The sequence below is a fragment of the Pseudophryne corroboree genome, chromosome 5 (assembly GCF_028390025.1).
Source record: "Pseudophryne corroboree isolate aPseCor3 chromosome 5, aPseCor3.hap2, whole genome shotgun sequence".
NCBI classification, from domain to species: Eukaryota; Metazoa; Chordata; class Amphibia; order Anura; family Myobatrachidae; genus Pseudophryne; species Pseudophryne corroboree.
Genome location: NC_086448.1, coordinates 561,128,045 through 561,140,269, shown reverse-complemented (window position 1 = coordinate 561,140,269; position 12,225 = coordinate 561,128,045). Strand labels below are relative to the sequence as shown.

At 47.7% G+C, this 12,225-nt stretch overlaps 1 protein-coding gene across 2 annotated transcripts in view; it reads left to right on the top strand.

Moving 5' to 3' along the window:
• The window catches only part of RIPOR2 (RHO family interacting cell polarization regulator 2), a 265,938-nt gene that overhangs the window by 57,293 nt on the left and 196,420 nt on the right, over positions 1-12,225 (top strand). For both annotated transcript variants that reach the window (XM_063923277.1, XM_063923278.1), the window contains exon 6: positions 8,664-8,717. In XM_063923277.1, coding sequence (XP_063779347.1) covers positions 8,664-8,717 — 54 coding nt within the window. The remainder of the gene's footprint in view (positions 1-8,663; positions 8,718-12,225) is intronic.

Sequence of the window (12,225 nt, the reverse complement as noted above, 5' to 3'; positions counted from 1 at the left end):
CAATAATACCCTCTGATATCTGGTAGCTGGAAACCACCGCATGGGTAGAGCGAAACATAGTGGACCGGCTAATTCTGGGCCGTTTCCGGGACCATATAAATTGTTGTATCAAGAGTTGGATGGACTTGAACCAGGAGTCTGGGATCCGTATGGGAAGAGCCTGAAGTTTATAGAGTAGCTTAGGGAGAGTATTCATCTTCACAACATTCACCCTCCCCAGCCAGGAAAGTGGTTTGAGGTACCATCTGCTGTAGTCGGCCCTGAGAGATCGGAGAAGGGGCATGAAGTTCAATGAAACCAAACGGGAAAGATCACTTGGTAATTGTATTCCCAAGTAGGACAGGTGGGAGGTATTCCAAGTAAAGGGGAAGGATTGTGTAAGTTTAGCCACTGTGTCGGGAGGGGTGGAGATGTTCAAGGCGCAGGATTTGGACATATTAATCTTGAAATTGGAAAGTGACCCGAAATTGGACATCTCCTTCATAAGATGGGGGAGGGAGGAAACCGGGTGTGTTATTGTAGCTAATAAATCATCTGCAAACAGGGAAAGTTTGTGCTCTGTATCCCCGACTCTCAGACCAGTAATGCAATCATTGGCCCTGATAGCTCTAGCAAGAGCTTCAATACAAAGGACAAAGAGTAAGGGGGACAGTGGGCATCCCTGTCGCGTCCCATTACCTATGGAAAAGGGGTCGGATAAGGATCCGTTAACCCGAACCCGGGCTGTGGGTGATCTATAAAGTTCCATAATCCTACCAATTGCTAGTGGACCCAATCCGATGTGCCCCAGTACAGACCTCATAAAACCCCAACTGACTCTATCAAAGGCCTTTTCGGCATCAGTGGATAGCAGCACAGTGGGGGAGTTACCTTGGGATGCTATGTGGATTAGGCTCAATACCTTGGTGGTATTATCCTTAGCCTCGCGGTTCGGGACAAAGCCCACCTGGTCGTTGTGGATTAGAGAGGGCAGGAATACATTCAGTCTATTTGCCATTAGTTTTGCGAAAAGTTTGACATCGACATTTAGAAGTGATATGGGTCTATAACTGGGGCACACCGAGGGGTCTTTACCGGGTTTGGGAAGAACAGAAATGTGGGCTTCTAGGGATTGACCTGAAAAATGGGTATCTGCGGAGATAGAGTTAAAGGCCTGGAGGAGATAAGAGGAGAGGAGACCCTTAAATTGTTTATAGTAAGTAAGCGTGAAGCCGTCCGGCCCTGGACTCTTACCAGAGGGTGTCGAGGTCATAGCGCTCTCCAGCTCTTGCAGGGTAAAAGGTAATTCCAGAGCATGCCTATCTGAAGAAGATAGGACAGAGTAAGATACCTTTTCTAAATACGCCTTCGCCTTTAGAAAGTCAAAAAGAGGGGTTGCGCCATCGGATCGGTTCTCTAGATTATATAAAAGGGAATAATACTGTTTGAAGCATGCAGCTATTTCAGGGGTCTTGAAACGGAGAGCCCCCCCAGGGTCCCTCACGCTGTTCATAAACAAAGATGAGCGTTGGGCCTTAAGTGCCTGGGCCAGGAGACGACCAGGTTTATTACCCCACTGGTAGTACTTGGAGTTGCATTTACGGACTGAAAGCTGGATACTATCAGTGAGGGTTTTCTTTAGTTGAGCCCTCGTATCAAGTAATTCTAGGTAATCAGACTCCGACAGGGATGTTTTGTGCAAGGACTCAAGGAGGTGGAGTCGTTGTAATAATTTGGTGATTAGTGCTGACCTCTGTTTTTTCATAAATGTACCCAACTGTATAAGTTTACCTCTTATGGTGTATTTATGCACTTCCCACAGGGTAGTCTTCGAGACATCGTCGGTATCATTTATGGAGAAAAATTCAGTCAAGGCCTTCTCTATTTCTCCCCTGCAATATTGGTCCTGTAATAATGATTCATTAAGACGCCAGGTCCATTGACCTGAGGTAGCTTGGGGGGTTGAAAGAGTCATAGACACCGGGGCGTGGTCAGACCAGGTTATCAGGCCAATGGAGGAATCTATCAGTAAGGGGAGATGTCTGTGGCTAAGGAAAATGTAATCGAGACGAGAGTAAGCTTTGTGCGGGGGTGAATAGAAGGAGTAGTCCCTATCGGAGGGGTGAAGGACCCTCCAGGAGTCTGCCAGCTGGAGATCGTGGAACAATCTTCTAACTTGTCGGTATTGACGTTGGGAGGTCCGGGGGGCATTAGAGGATGAGTCTAAGGATGGATCCATTATCCAATTCAGATCACCCCCCAGAACAACAACGCCTGAAAGGAGAGGTTCCATTTGGGAAAGGGCGGAGCGAAAAAATGGAACCTGGTCCCTATTTGGGGCGTAAAGTGCAACAAATGTGTATGGGTACATGCATATTTTACAACGCACTATCAGGAGACGACCCGGGATCAGCTTATGAACTGATATGTCGGACAGCTGAAGGGTCCTAGAGAATAATATTGAAACACCCTTTGATTTAGAGTCTGGGTTATTATTATAAAAGGCTCGAGGGAAACGATAGTTAGTCAAGGAGGGGCCACTAGCTGAGATTTTAAAATGCGTCTCCTGGACCAGTGCAACATCCACTCTATCGGCCCAGAGAGACCGTAGGAGTGAGGCTCTTTTCTCTGGTACATTAAGGCCCTTTGCGTTGATCGATGTTATTTTGACATTACCAGGGGATGTCATGGGAGGCATAAGTCATAGTTGAAAGCGGTAGGCCCGGAGTGGTCAACAAGAGGAGGGAGGAAGGTACAGGGAGGAAAGAGAAAGAAACAGAGCAAACAGAAAAAACAACAATAACAGTCAAAAAACCCGCAATGGGGTAGCTGATCCATCTAAGGATCAGAAACCCAAGAGGCCAAACAGCCAGGAGCGGGTAAGGGGCGAGTGAGGGAGCCACCGCCAGAGGCATATTGAAAAATGGGAAAAAGTAATGCAATAATCAAAACAGATACTTAGTTGTAATTAACTATAAACTGTAAACTATGAACCTCGTTAACATGAAGAAATCTTCAAATGGTAGGATGGAAGAAATCTCATAGTCAGGAGATAGGAACCGACAATCAACGACCCACTATATAATGGGAGGGGCATAGCCCCAATGACAGCAGAATATTGGGTGGAGGCTAATCAGTGGTGAGAAATGGTATTACGCTGTAGCCTATAGAGATAGTTTAAGGAGAACAAGAACAAACAAAAGATCACAGGTTATCAATCAGGTAGCATTTGAGTCATTGTCAGAGGGGGATTCATTGGTGCTTTTCCTTCCGGCCCCCCGTACCTCCTGCCAAGGGGTTCCTGTACTCGGGGATTGGAGAGATGGCAATGCTGGAGTAGGGAAGTCCCAGTCGCGTAAGTCGAGTTTCGGTAGGCCAAGACCTTTACAGAACATAGGGAGATCAGGGTAGGAGTTGAGGATGTGGGTTTTCCCCGAGGAGGAGACTTGGAGATTAAAGGGGAAGCCCCATCGGTATTTCAGTTGACCTTTACGGAGCTCGTCCGTTAGGGTCTTGAGGGCTTTCCGTTGTTGGAGGGTGTGCCAGGACAAGTCTTGGTAGATATGGATCGTTGAACCGTTGAAATCAACTCCATCGAGTTGGCGTACCTTGCGCATGATATCATCCTTCTGAGAAAAATAATGCAATCTGCAGATGACATCACGTGGTCTGTCCGCGGAGAGACCTCTTGGTTTCAGAGAACGGTGGGCCCTATCGAAGGTGATAGTATCGTTGGGATCATTACCTAATATCTCGTTAAAGATTTTCGTAAGAGCATCAATCAGGCCTGTTTGAGGAACGTCTTCCGGTAATCCCGCACACGGATGTTATTTCTCCTCCCTCTGTTACCCAAATCTGTTAACCATGTTTGGAGAGAGCGAATCTCTGTCGACTGAGCTTCAATGACATTCGTCAATGACTTCAGGAACGTGTCGGAAGAGACCTGGTGATCCTCCAAACTCGACACCCGGTCAGAAATGTGAGAAATGTCCTGTCTCATGGTAGCCAGTTCACGCCTCACTGTATCTTGTAGATCCTGTTTAGTGGGTAGATTTTTCATATAGGCTAAGATATCTTGTAGATCCCTGCCTCCTGAAGGGCAGGCATGCGGTACGTCCGCACTTGGAGGGGATGGGTGAGGGGCAGGCGGGGAGAGGGGGGAGTTTGAAGCAGAAGGGTTTTCTGTTAATGCGGGCGAGGTGGATTGTAAGAATGATCTCATAGCGGACTGCGACATGTTCCCCCGTGGAGTCGATGTGCCGGTCTTTTGAGAAGATTTCTTGTTCCTGGGCATCACTCAATCAGCATCGAGAAGCTTAGATTCATTAAGGTCAGGATAACAAGGTGAAATTAGGTTGCATAACTCACATAAGAATGCCTTGAGCGGTGTGGCTCCCTGTGGGTTGGCGTCAGCAGTTCATTACGGTATCAGTGGCAACGGCAGCCTAGCGTAGCACACATCTATAATCCAGGGTGCTGCAGTATGGAGCGCAGCACACCCACAGCCCCCCAGCTTCGGGATGTATAGCCAGCCTCCGTCCCGTCCCACCAGTAAGTCACCGCAGGTGCTCCGACAACTGGAGGCCGCGGCCGTGAGGGAGAGGGTACCGGCTTCGGGCGTTGCGAGCCGCTGGCAGGCGTTCCAGGCCGCTCGTCTGAGGCCTCAGGGAAAGCCGCAGGCGCAGTGTTGAAGACGGCCACGGAGGAGGTCAGGTACAAGGAGGAGATATGTTTAGAGTGGGGCGATTCTCTCTGTGAGGCCCATTGGCGCTGGAGGGCAAGTCCAAGCATCCAGTAGCGGGGCTCAGTAAGGAGGGGGCCCCTAGCCGTGGTGTAGAACTAATGGAGGTTTATTGAGGAGGTTCTGCAGCTCCAGTGCAGTCTGGAAGCGGTGGGCCCAAGCTCTAATATAACTGGCTGTGGGGTTAGAGGCAAGGAGGGTGCCGAGCCATGCATATATGTAGATCGGAGGAGGGAGAGTTCCTCACCGCACTATCGGTAGGTCCCAGTGGCGACAGTGCGGCTCCCGTCTCCCACCCTCGTGGGATCCCCAAGCAGTCTCCAGATGGAGGGAAGGTGACAGGGGCCAATATATAGGTGCAGCAGTCGGGCTCTCCGGGCGGCTGCGGGGGAAGGCAGGAGGCGCCCGCCGGCGCCCTCCGCACAGGTCAGGTCAGCGGGCAGCAGTCAGAGGTGTAGGAGGTGGGATAGGGAGGAACACCTTACCAGGATCCAGGCTGGCTATGTGGCAGTGGCGTCCTCCCCTCCGACTCCACGAAGCCATCCGCAGCAGTGGCGGGAAGATGGCCACCGGTTCCCGCTGTCACCAAGGCAAGGCTCAGCGCGGTTTTCTGTAGCGGGTCCTCCCGCAATGGTTGTTGCGGTCGCGGGCCGATTAAGACCCGCTGCGGCCATCGACTTGGGCCAGAGAGAGAGAGCGGGTCCACACGCCGCCAATTCAGAGCTCCCGGAGGTCCGGCGGGCGTGCTCCCAAATTGAGGCCCCGGCTTGTGCACACGTTGTAGGCCGCAGTCCGCGGGAGCGTCCAATCTGCTCCCCGACTCCGCGGCCGCAGGTATCCAGTAGCGGGGGGACAAGAGGGTAGTAGGAGAGAGGTGGAGGGGGCTAAAATAGCAGTGTTGGGCGGGTTAGGAGGGATAAAGGTAACACAGAGGCAGGAGCTGTGAGAAGCTGCGACTGCTCTCCTCCGTTGCCAAGCCACGCCCCCTGTTTTGTGTTTTTAAACATTTTTACCCTAATTTGTTGAAATGCGTCCGCTCGCCACACTTCAGGCGCGGTGGCTCGCGGATAGTTTGTGATATGGACAGTCAGTTTGATGAAATACGTCCACTCGCTACGCTTCGGACAGGGTTACGAAAGGTAATAATTTGTCACATGGATAGTAAATGCAGCAAAAGTTGTAAAAATTTGTTTTTTAAAAATGTTTACATCTTTTGACCCTGTTGACCGTTTGATTGTCGATCTTTTGACCCTGTCGACCTAATGTATGTCGACCATTAACCACTTAACTGGCATGGTCGCATCAGATGCGACCACACCAGGATGGGCTTTCCCTGACATGGTCGCATCTGATGCGACCAGCCAGAAACGCCCAGTGGGCTGCTGCGGTAAGAGATTCTTCCCACAGCCGCCAATGTAAGAAGGACCTCCCGGCCCCTATGGAGCTTATGGCTCCTTCTGTAGAGTGTCCCGATCTCTGTAGCAACAGTGATCGGGAAGCCCGGCTTCACCCCCTCCCACCCGGCGGCTACAGAGAGCAGCAGCCGCCGGAATATCAGCGCCGCTCGATTGAATGTACCCGGGGGCTGCAGAGAGCAGCAGCCGCTGGGAACACACTCTGCATATTGGGAGGAGGGGGGGGGGGGGTGAGTAATGCCTATGGAGGTGGTATGGGGGGAAAATAGTAATATGATGCTGGGGGGGTGTTTTAAAATAAAATAAAAAATACACTGGCAACAGGAGGAGGAGGGGGGTGCAGAAAAAGAAAGTGAATAGCAAGTAATTTTATTATGGGAGCCAATGGACAAGGGGTGGTGTAAGACACCCCCTAAGCATATTAAAAAATAATAATAAAATTAAATATAGTTTTAAAAGTACTTTTTAAACTGTATTACATAAAAAAAAAAAAAAGACAATTTCTGACCGGTTTTGCAGGCAAAAAAATCGTCAGTTAAGTGGTTAATGGTCGACCTATTGAGTGTAGACCTTTTTATTGTAGATCTATAGATATATAGACCGGATACCCTCCCAGCGCTGCTGGCGGCGTCTCAGTCCAGATGGCTGCAGCATTTGCATATTTGCGCACAGTTGCTGTGTACACATTCCCAGCCAGAAATGCATTTATGTACGTTTCTGAATTAGGTCCTCAGTGTTTTGTTTTGGGTGTTTTTTTTTGTAATACAGTGTGTGACACTCAGACATGCTTGTTGCTTGAGATTTGACTCTCATTCTCAGCAGGTCAATGGCACTTATTCCATTACTCTTAATGTGCTATAAATGCATTGACCGCAGCAGGCAGCTTTGGTTACACTGCACACTATGAGTAATATCACAACGGAGTATGGGACCACTGGGATGTAGTTATGTGACTGGCGGTCAATACCTCCCCCTACATCCCGCACCCTCATAATCCAGATGGTCGGCATTCCAACCAACAGGGACTATTCCCACTCATGGGTGTCCACCTATGCGCTCAAGACCCCCCCCAGCCGACATACCGGCGGTTGTATGATGACCAGGACCGCCATCAGAAATTGTGGGGCCCGGGACTGACAAAATAGGCAGCCTCCCCCCTTCCCCACTAATATATATAGAGTAAAAAAAATAAAAATATATATATTCTAAAAATAAATAAATGAATCCTGTTAACAGTAGCGGTGGCGCTTATACATGCCTCCAATAGTAGCGCCGCACCGCTTACACATAATGACTACACACACACACACCCACACACATATATACACACACGCTTTCTCACTCACTCTCCCTAACTTACCTATCACAGGAGCTGTTGCAGAGCATTCTCCTGTGACCTGTGGTAGCAGCCAGCCTGGTCCCGTGTAGCCCCACCTCTTTTCATACCAGAGTTCTGACACTGTCATAGGAGGGGGGTGGGGAGAGGATGCTGCAAACTTCAATTGAAAACGTCCTTCCCAAAATGTCCGTCGCCTCAGAGGAGACAGTTATTAAAGATCCTAGAGGAGCCTCCTGTAGTATCTTTAATAACTGTCTCCTATGAGGCGGCGGCCATTTTAGGAGGGACGCTTACAATTGATGCTTGCAGCGTCTTCTCCCCCTCCTGTGACTATCAGATCTCGGACACGAAAAGGGGGCGGAGCAAAGCGGCGGGCGGAGCAAAGCGGCATGAGCGGGCTAGGCCCTCTCCTCTCTGTTAGAGGCCGGTCCCAGGACTGCTGTGCCCGCAGCACCCCCCTGATGGCGGGCCTGATGCTGACCACCGGTCACCTGACTGCCATGGCATGCATGCGATCCCTGATTCATGCTTACGGAGAAGGGAAGCCTAGGGCTGGTGCAAGTGCAGATATTAATGATAAACTCCGTGGGTGGCACGGGTTTTTGCTTGCACATGCACAAACCCCACATTAGTTGAATAGATTATGGCACTAGCATACGCTAGTAAATCTGCCACTGTCCGCAGCTGCAGCCACTTTGTCACTCAGAATCAGCCCCGTCACATATTGAAGCTATTTGACAGTGATGTTTTTCATAAGTGATTCATAAATGACAGGAATACATTATTCTTATGCTTTTGTTTAAATAAAACTTTATGTATACCTTAAGATAATTGCTTAATGTATTGACTATGTATTCCCCTTTCACATCTCCAATGCCGTATCCCACCCGGGAATTGAAAACGGGTCCTTCCCAGGTGGGATCCGGCATTGGAGCCTCTGCGCTGGCTTCCTGACCCTGCAATATGCCGGGTTGGTTGCCATAGCGGCGGGGGCGGAGCCAGCAGTGGGGGTGGGGGTAGAGGCGGCTCTGGGAGATGAGCTTATCTCCGCACCGCCTCTCCCTATGTAGTAAACGGGTAAATTCCGTAAGGTTGATTTACTGTAAGCAGACATTAGTAACTGATACTGTCATGTGTTAAGTACTTTTTTTTAAATGTATTTCTCTTTTTTTTGTTTTTTTTGTTCCAGCAAATCAAAACAATTGAACGTTATATACGAAAACTGGAATTCCATATGAGTAAGGTAACAAAATTCAATAAAGCTTTTCAAAATAGATAATGGGAAGAAGGCTGGCTGTGTGTGTAAGAAAGAGAGAGAGAGAAATCGTTTAGACTTGCTTCGGTGCCCTCAGAGTAACAGGAGGTATTATATGCAAAGAAAACTGCGACACTCTGAGACTTTAGAATCAAATACCGTGCGCTACGTTGCCAATGACTCATTTGGAAGGCGCCGGAACTGAAGCCAGAAGAGGAAACTCCGGGCGGCGCTAAGCACTTGGCGGGCTTCTCCCGGTATTTAGGTAAGATTGTTTACTTGTTTCACTGTTGTTCACCTTGACAAAGGGGTGTGACAGCCCCGAAACGTTGGGATATGGCGTGATGCTTTTAATACACGGTATTTGATACTAAAGTCTCTGAGTGCCACAGTTTTCTCTGCATATAAAAAATATATATATATATATATATATATATATATATATATATATGTGTGTATGTATGTATATGTGTGTGTGTGTGTATGTATATATATATATATATATATATATATATATATATATATATAGCAAGCAAGGTGTTCCTGTTAGAGGTGGTGAAGTATCATTCCAATCCCTCAATTTACAAGAACAGGTGGCACTCCTGGGTCTTGGTGAAATAAGTTCAAGTGTATTTGAAAAAACACTAAGATAGATGGCACATTACGCCAACGTTTCAGCGCCACGCAGGGCGCTTTTTTCAAGGCTGTGTGCTATTGCTTTTTTTTTTTTTTTTTTTTTTTGTTTGCAGCAATAGCACACAGCCTTGAAAAAAGCGCCCTGCGTGGCGCTGAAACGTTGGCGTAATGTGCCATCTATCTTAGTGTTTTTTCAAATACACTTGAACTTATTTCACCAAGACCCAGGAGTGCCGCCTGTTCTTGTAAATTGAGGGATTGGAATGATACTTCACCACCTCTAACAGGAACACCTTGCTTGCTACACATTGCTTTTGTGGAAGGCACCAGGGCAGATGTGGATTCTAATGAGTGCCTACTAAATCAATCTTATATATATATATATATATATATATATATATATATATATATATATATATATATATATATAATATCTATCATTTTTAATATATATATTTTGCTGGAAGTGCCAGTTAGATGCTTCTATTCTTAGGATTTCTAAATGCCATAAGCGGGTGTGGTATGTTAGGTAGATTAGACTTAGGTCGACAGTGTCTAGGTCAACCACTTTCTGTCGACAGTACGTGGGTCGACATGTTTTCTAGGTCGACATGAGAAAAGGTCGACATGAGGTTGTTGTTGTTTTTTACTTTTTTGATGTTATCCACGTACAGTGATCGTGAACCCCAATTAGTGTACCGTGTTCGCTCGCCATGGTTCGGGCAAGGTGCCTTGCTGCGCTCGCCACCGGTTACCATTCCCAATTGTAGTCCATGTGGATCGTGAAGTATGAGTCCTTGTCAACCTACTTACTGTCGACCAATAGTGGTCGACCTAGACAGTGTCGACCTACTTACTGTCGACCTAAAGACCGGATACCGCCATAAGTGTGGTCTGATCAACTAACAAATTGATCCGTTTCTGGTTTGCCCACACATAAGGATGGTGGCATTGGACTGGTCTGGCCATTCGATGGGCAGGCCAAATTTTTTGCAAGGGCACAATTCTTCCTGTCTCTGGTGGAGGCACTCAGTAGGACTTTTTGCCAAATCCGATTAATCGCATGTGATTTATTGTCCGATCTTATAGGTGTAGATATAGGAGCCAGTGGTGTGTGATGGAAGTCAGTCCACATGATAACTTAACCAGGTCTTTGATTTAGTAACCTGACAGACCAGGTTGCAGAACAACATAGGGCTAATACTGGTATGTACAACAGGTACACGGGGTCCCTGCAGCAATGGGAGACTCCTTTCACAACACCCCTCGCTCATTGCTGTCTCTGGTTACACAACAATACGACATTCCACACTTTGGATGCCTCATCTTTAACCAAATACACAGTATGTTACAAACAAACATAGCATAACACATCAACATTTCATATGCTCTCCGGTCCACGTTTTCGGAAAAAGGCATTCATTACATGTGACGTCAGACTTTTGGTTAGATATCAGCAAGGTTCTTCTCACTAACTGCTTACCTCACACTGACTAAACTGCCAGCTCTCTTATGGAATGATGCCTTATAACAGTGTGTTCAGAGCGACTTTGATCTTTGGTTATGGATGGTAAATAAATTGCACCTTCATTGTCACATGCAATGCTGACCGTATTATCTGGCCAATTACTTGCCCACAACGGTACATGTGTTATTGTCATTCAAGGCTGTAAGGCTGATTTTCACTATTCCAAGTTGCTGCTTGATTTTGCTTCTAGTATGGTTCACAGCAGACAAACTCTGCTCCTCGCTATATCTTTTAGTGTTCACATGTGTTGCCACTGCTCTGTCACTGTTCACTGGTATGTGTAGTTTTCTGACACACTTCCTCCTTTGAATTTCTAGCATCGCAAATTTCTGTGGTGTTGCAATGTCTAGCTTGTCTTTAGTTGAAGCTGCCTTGTGTAAAAACTACGTCTTTTGACTTTGATATTTTGATTGACAATGTCCAAAAATCTGTATCCTTTGCTTTCTTGACATTATCCAAGTATAATACATGAGAATATGAGTTTATTCTTTGCACTCAGACGGAGATTAATGATTCTTGACTTTTTCTGTACCATGCTTCCAATGGTGTTTTACTTGTATCTGCCACTGCAGGTGCTCAATTCTTGAGGGACACTGCAGTTAGAATCAGTGACGTGCGATGAGGTCAGTGGCTGGGGAGGCACTGGCCAGTGTGGGTGGTGCAATGATGCAATGATCGAAGACAGAGAGAGAGGGTGTGGCTGGGGGATAGTGTTAAAGACAGGACAATGAGAGTGCGGTCACACACGGAGAGGAGTAGGGGCAGAGAGAGGCGACTGGGTGAGCTAATAGAGAGTGTCAAAAATTGTACAATGACAGCGCAGTCACAAAGAGAGAGGCAGAGACAGGGGCAGTTGGAGAGACTGAATGGAGCTTTAGCTGTGGGGTAATACAGTCAGAGACATTTAGTCACACATCGAGAGGAACAGGGACTGAGAGAGGACTGGGGGGCAGGGCCGGCAACCAAAATCTTGATTCCTGGTACGTAGATAACTCTGCCCCCCCACCCACACATCCCCCACCCCCTGTCGCTGTCACTACAATTCCTCTTAGGGGAGCAGAAAGTGAGGGGAGTGAGAGAGAGAGCGAGGTTATCATGGAGAAAGAGAGGAGCAAAAAAGAGAAAGGGTGCCAGGGTGAGAGAGAGAGAAGCAAGAAAGAAATGGAAAGAGACAGGGGTGGGTCAGGGATAGAGCAAAAGATAGAAAAGGTGTTAGAGGGAGAGAGAGGGGAGCGAGCGGGAGTGAGAGAGTGTGTGTCAGGGAGAAAGGGAGAGTGAGACAAAGAGAGAGAGGGAAGCAATTGAGTGTGTGTCAGAGAAAGAAAGAGGGAG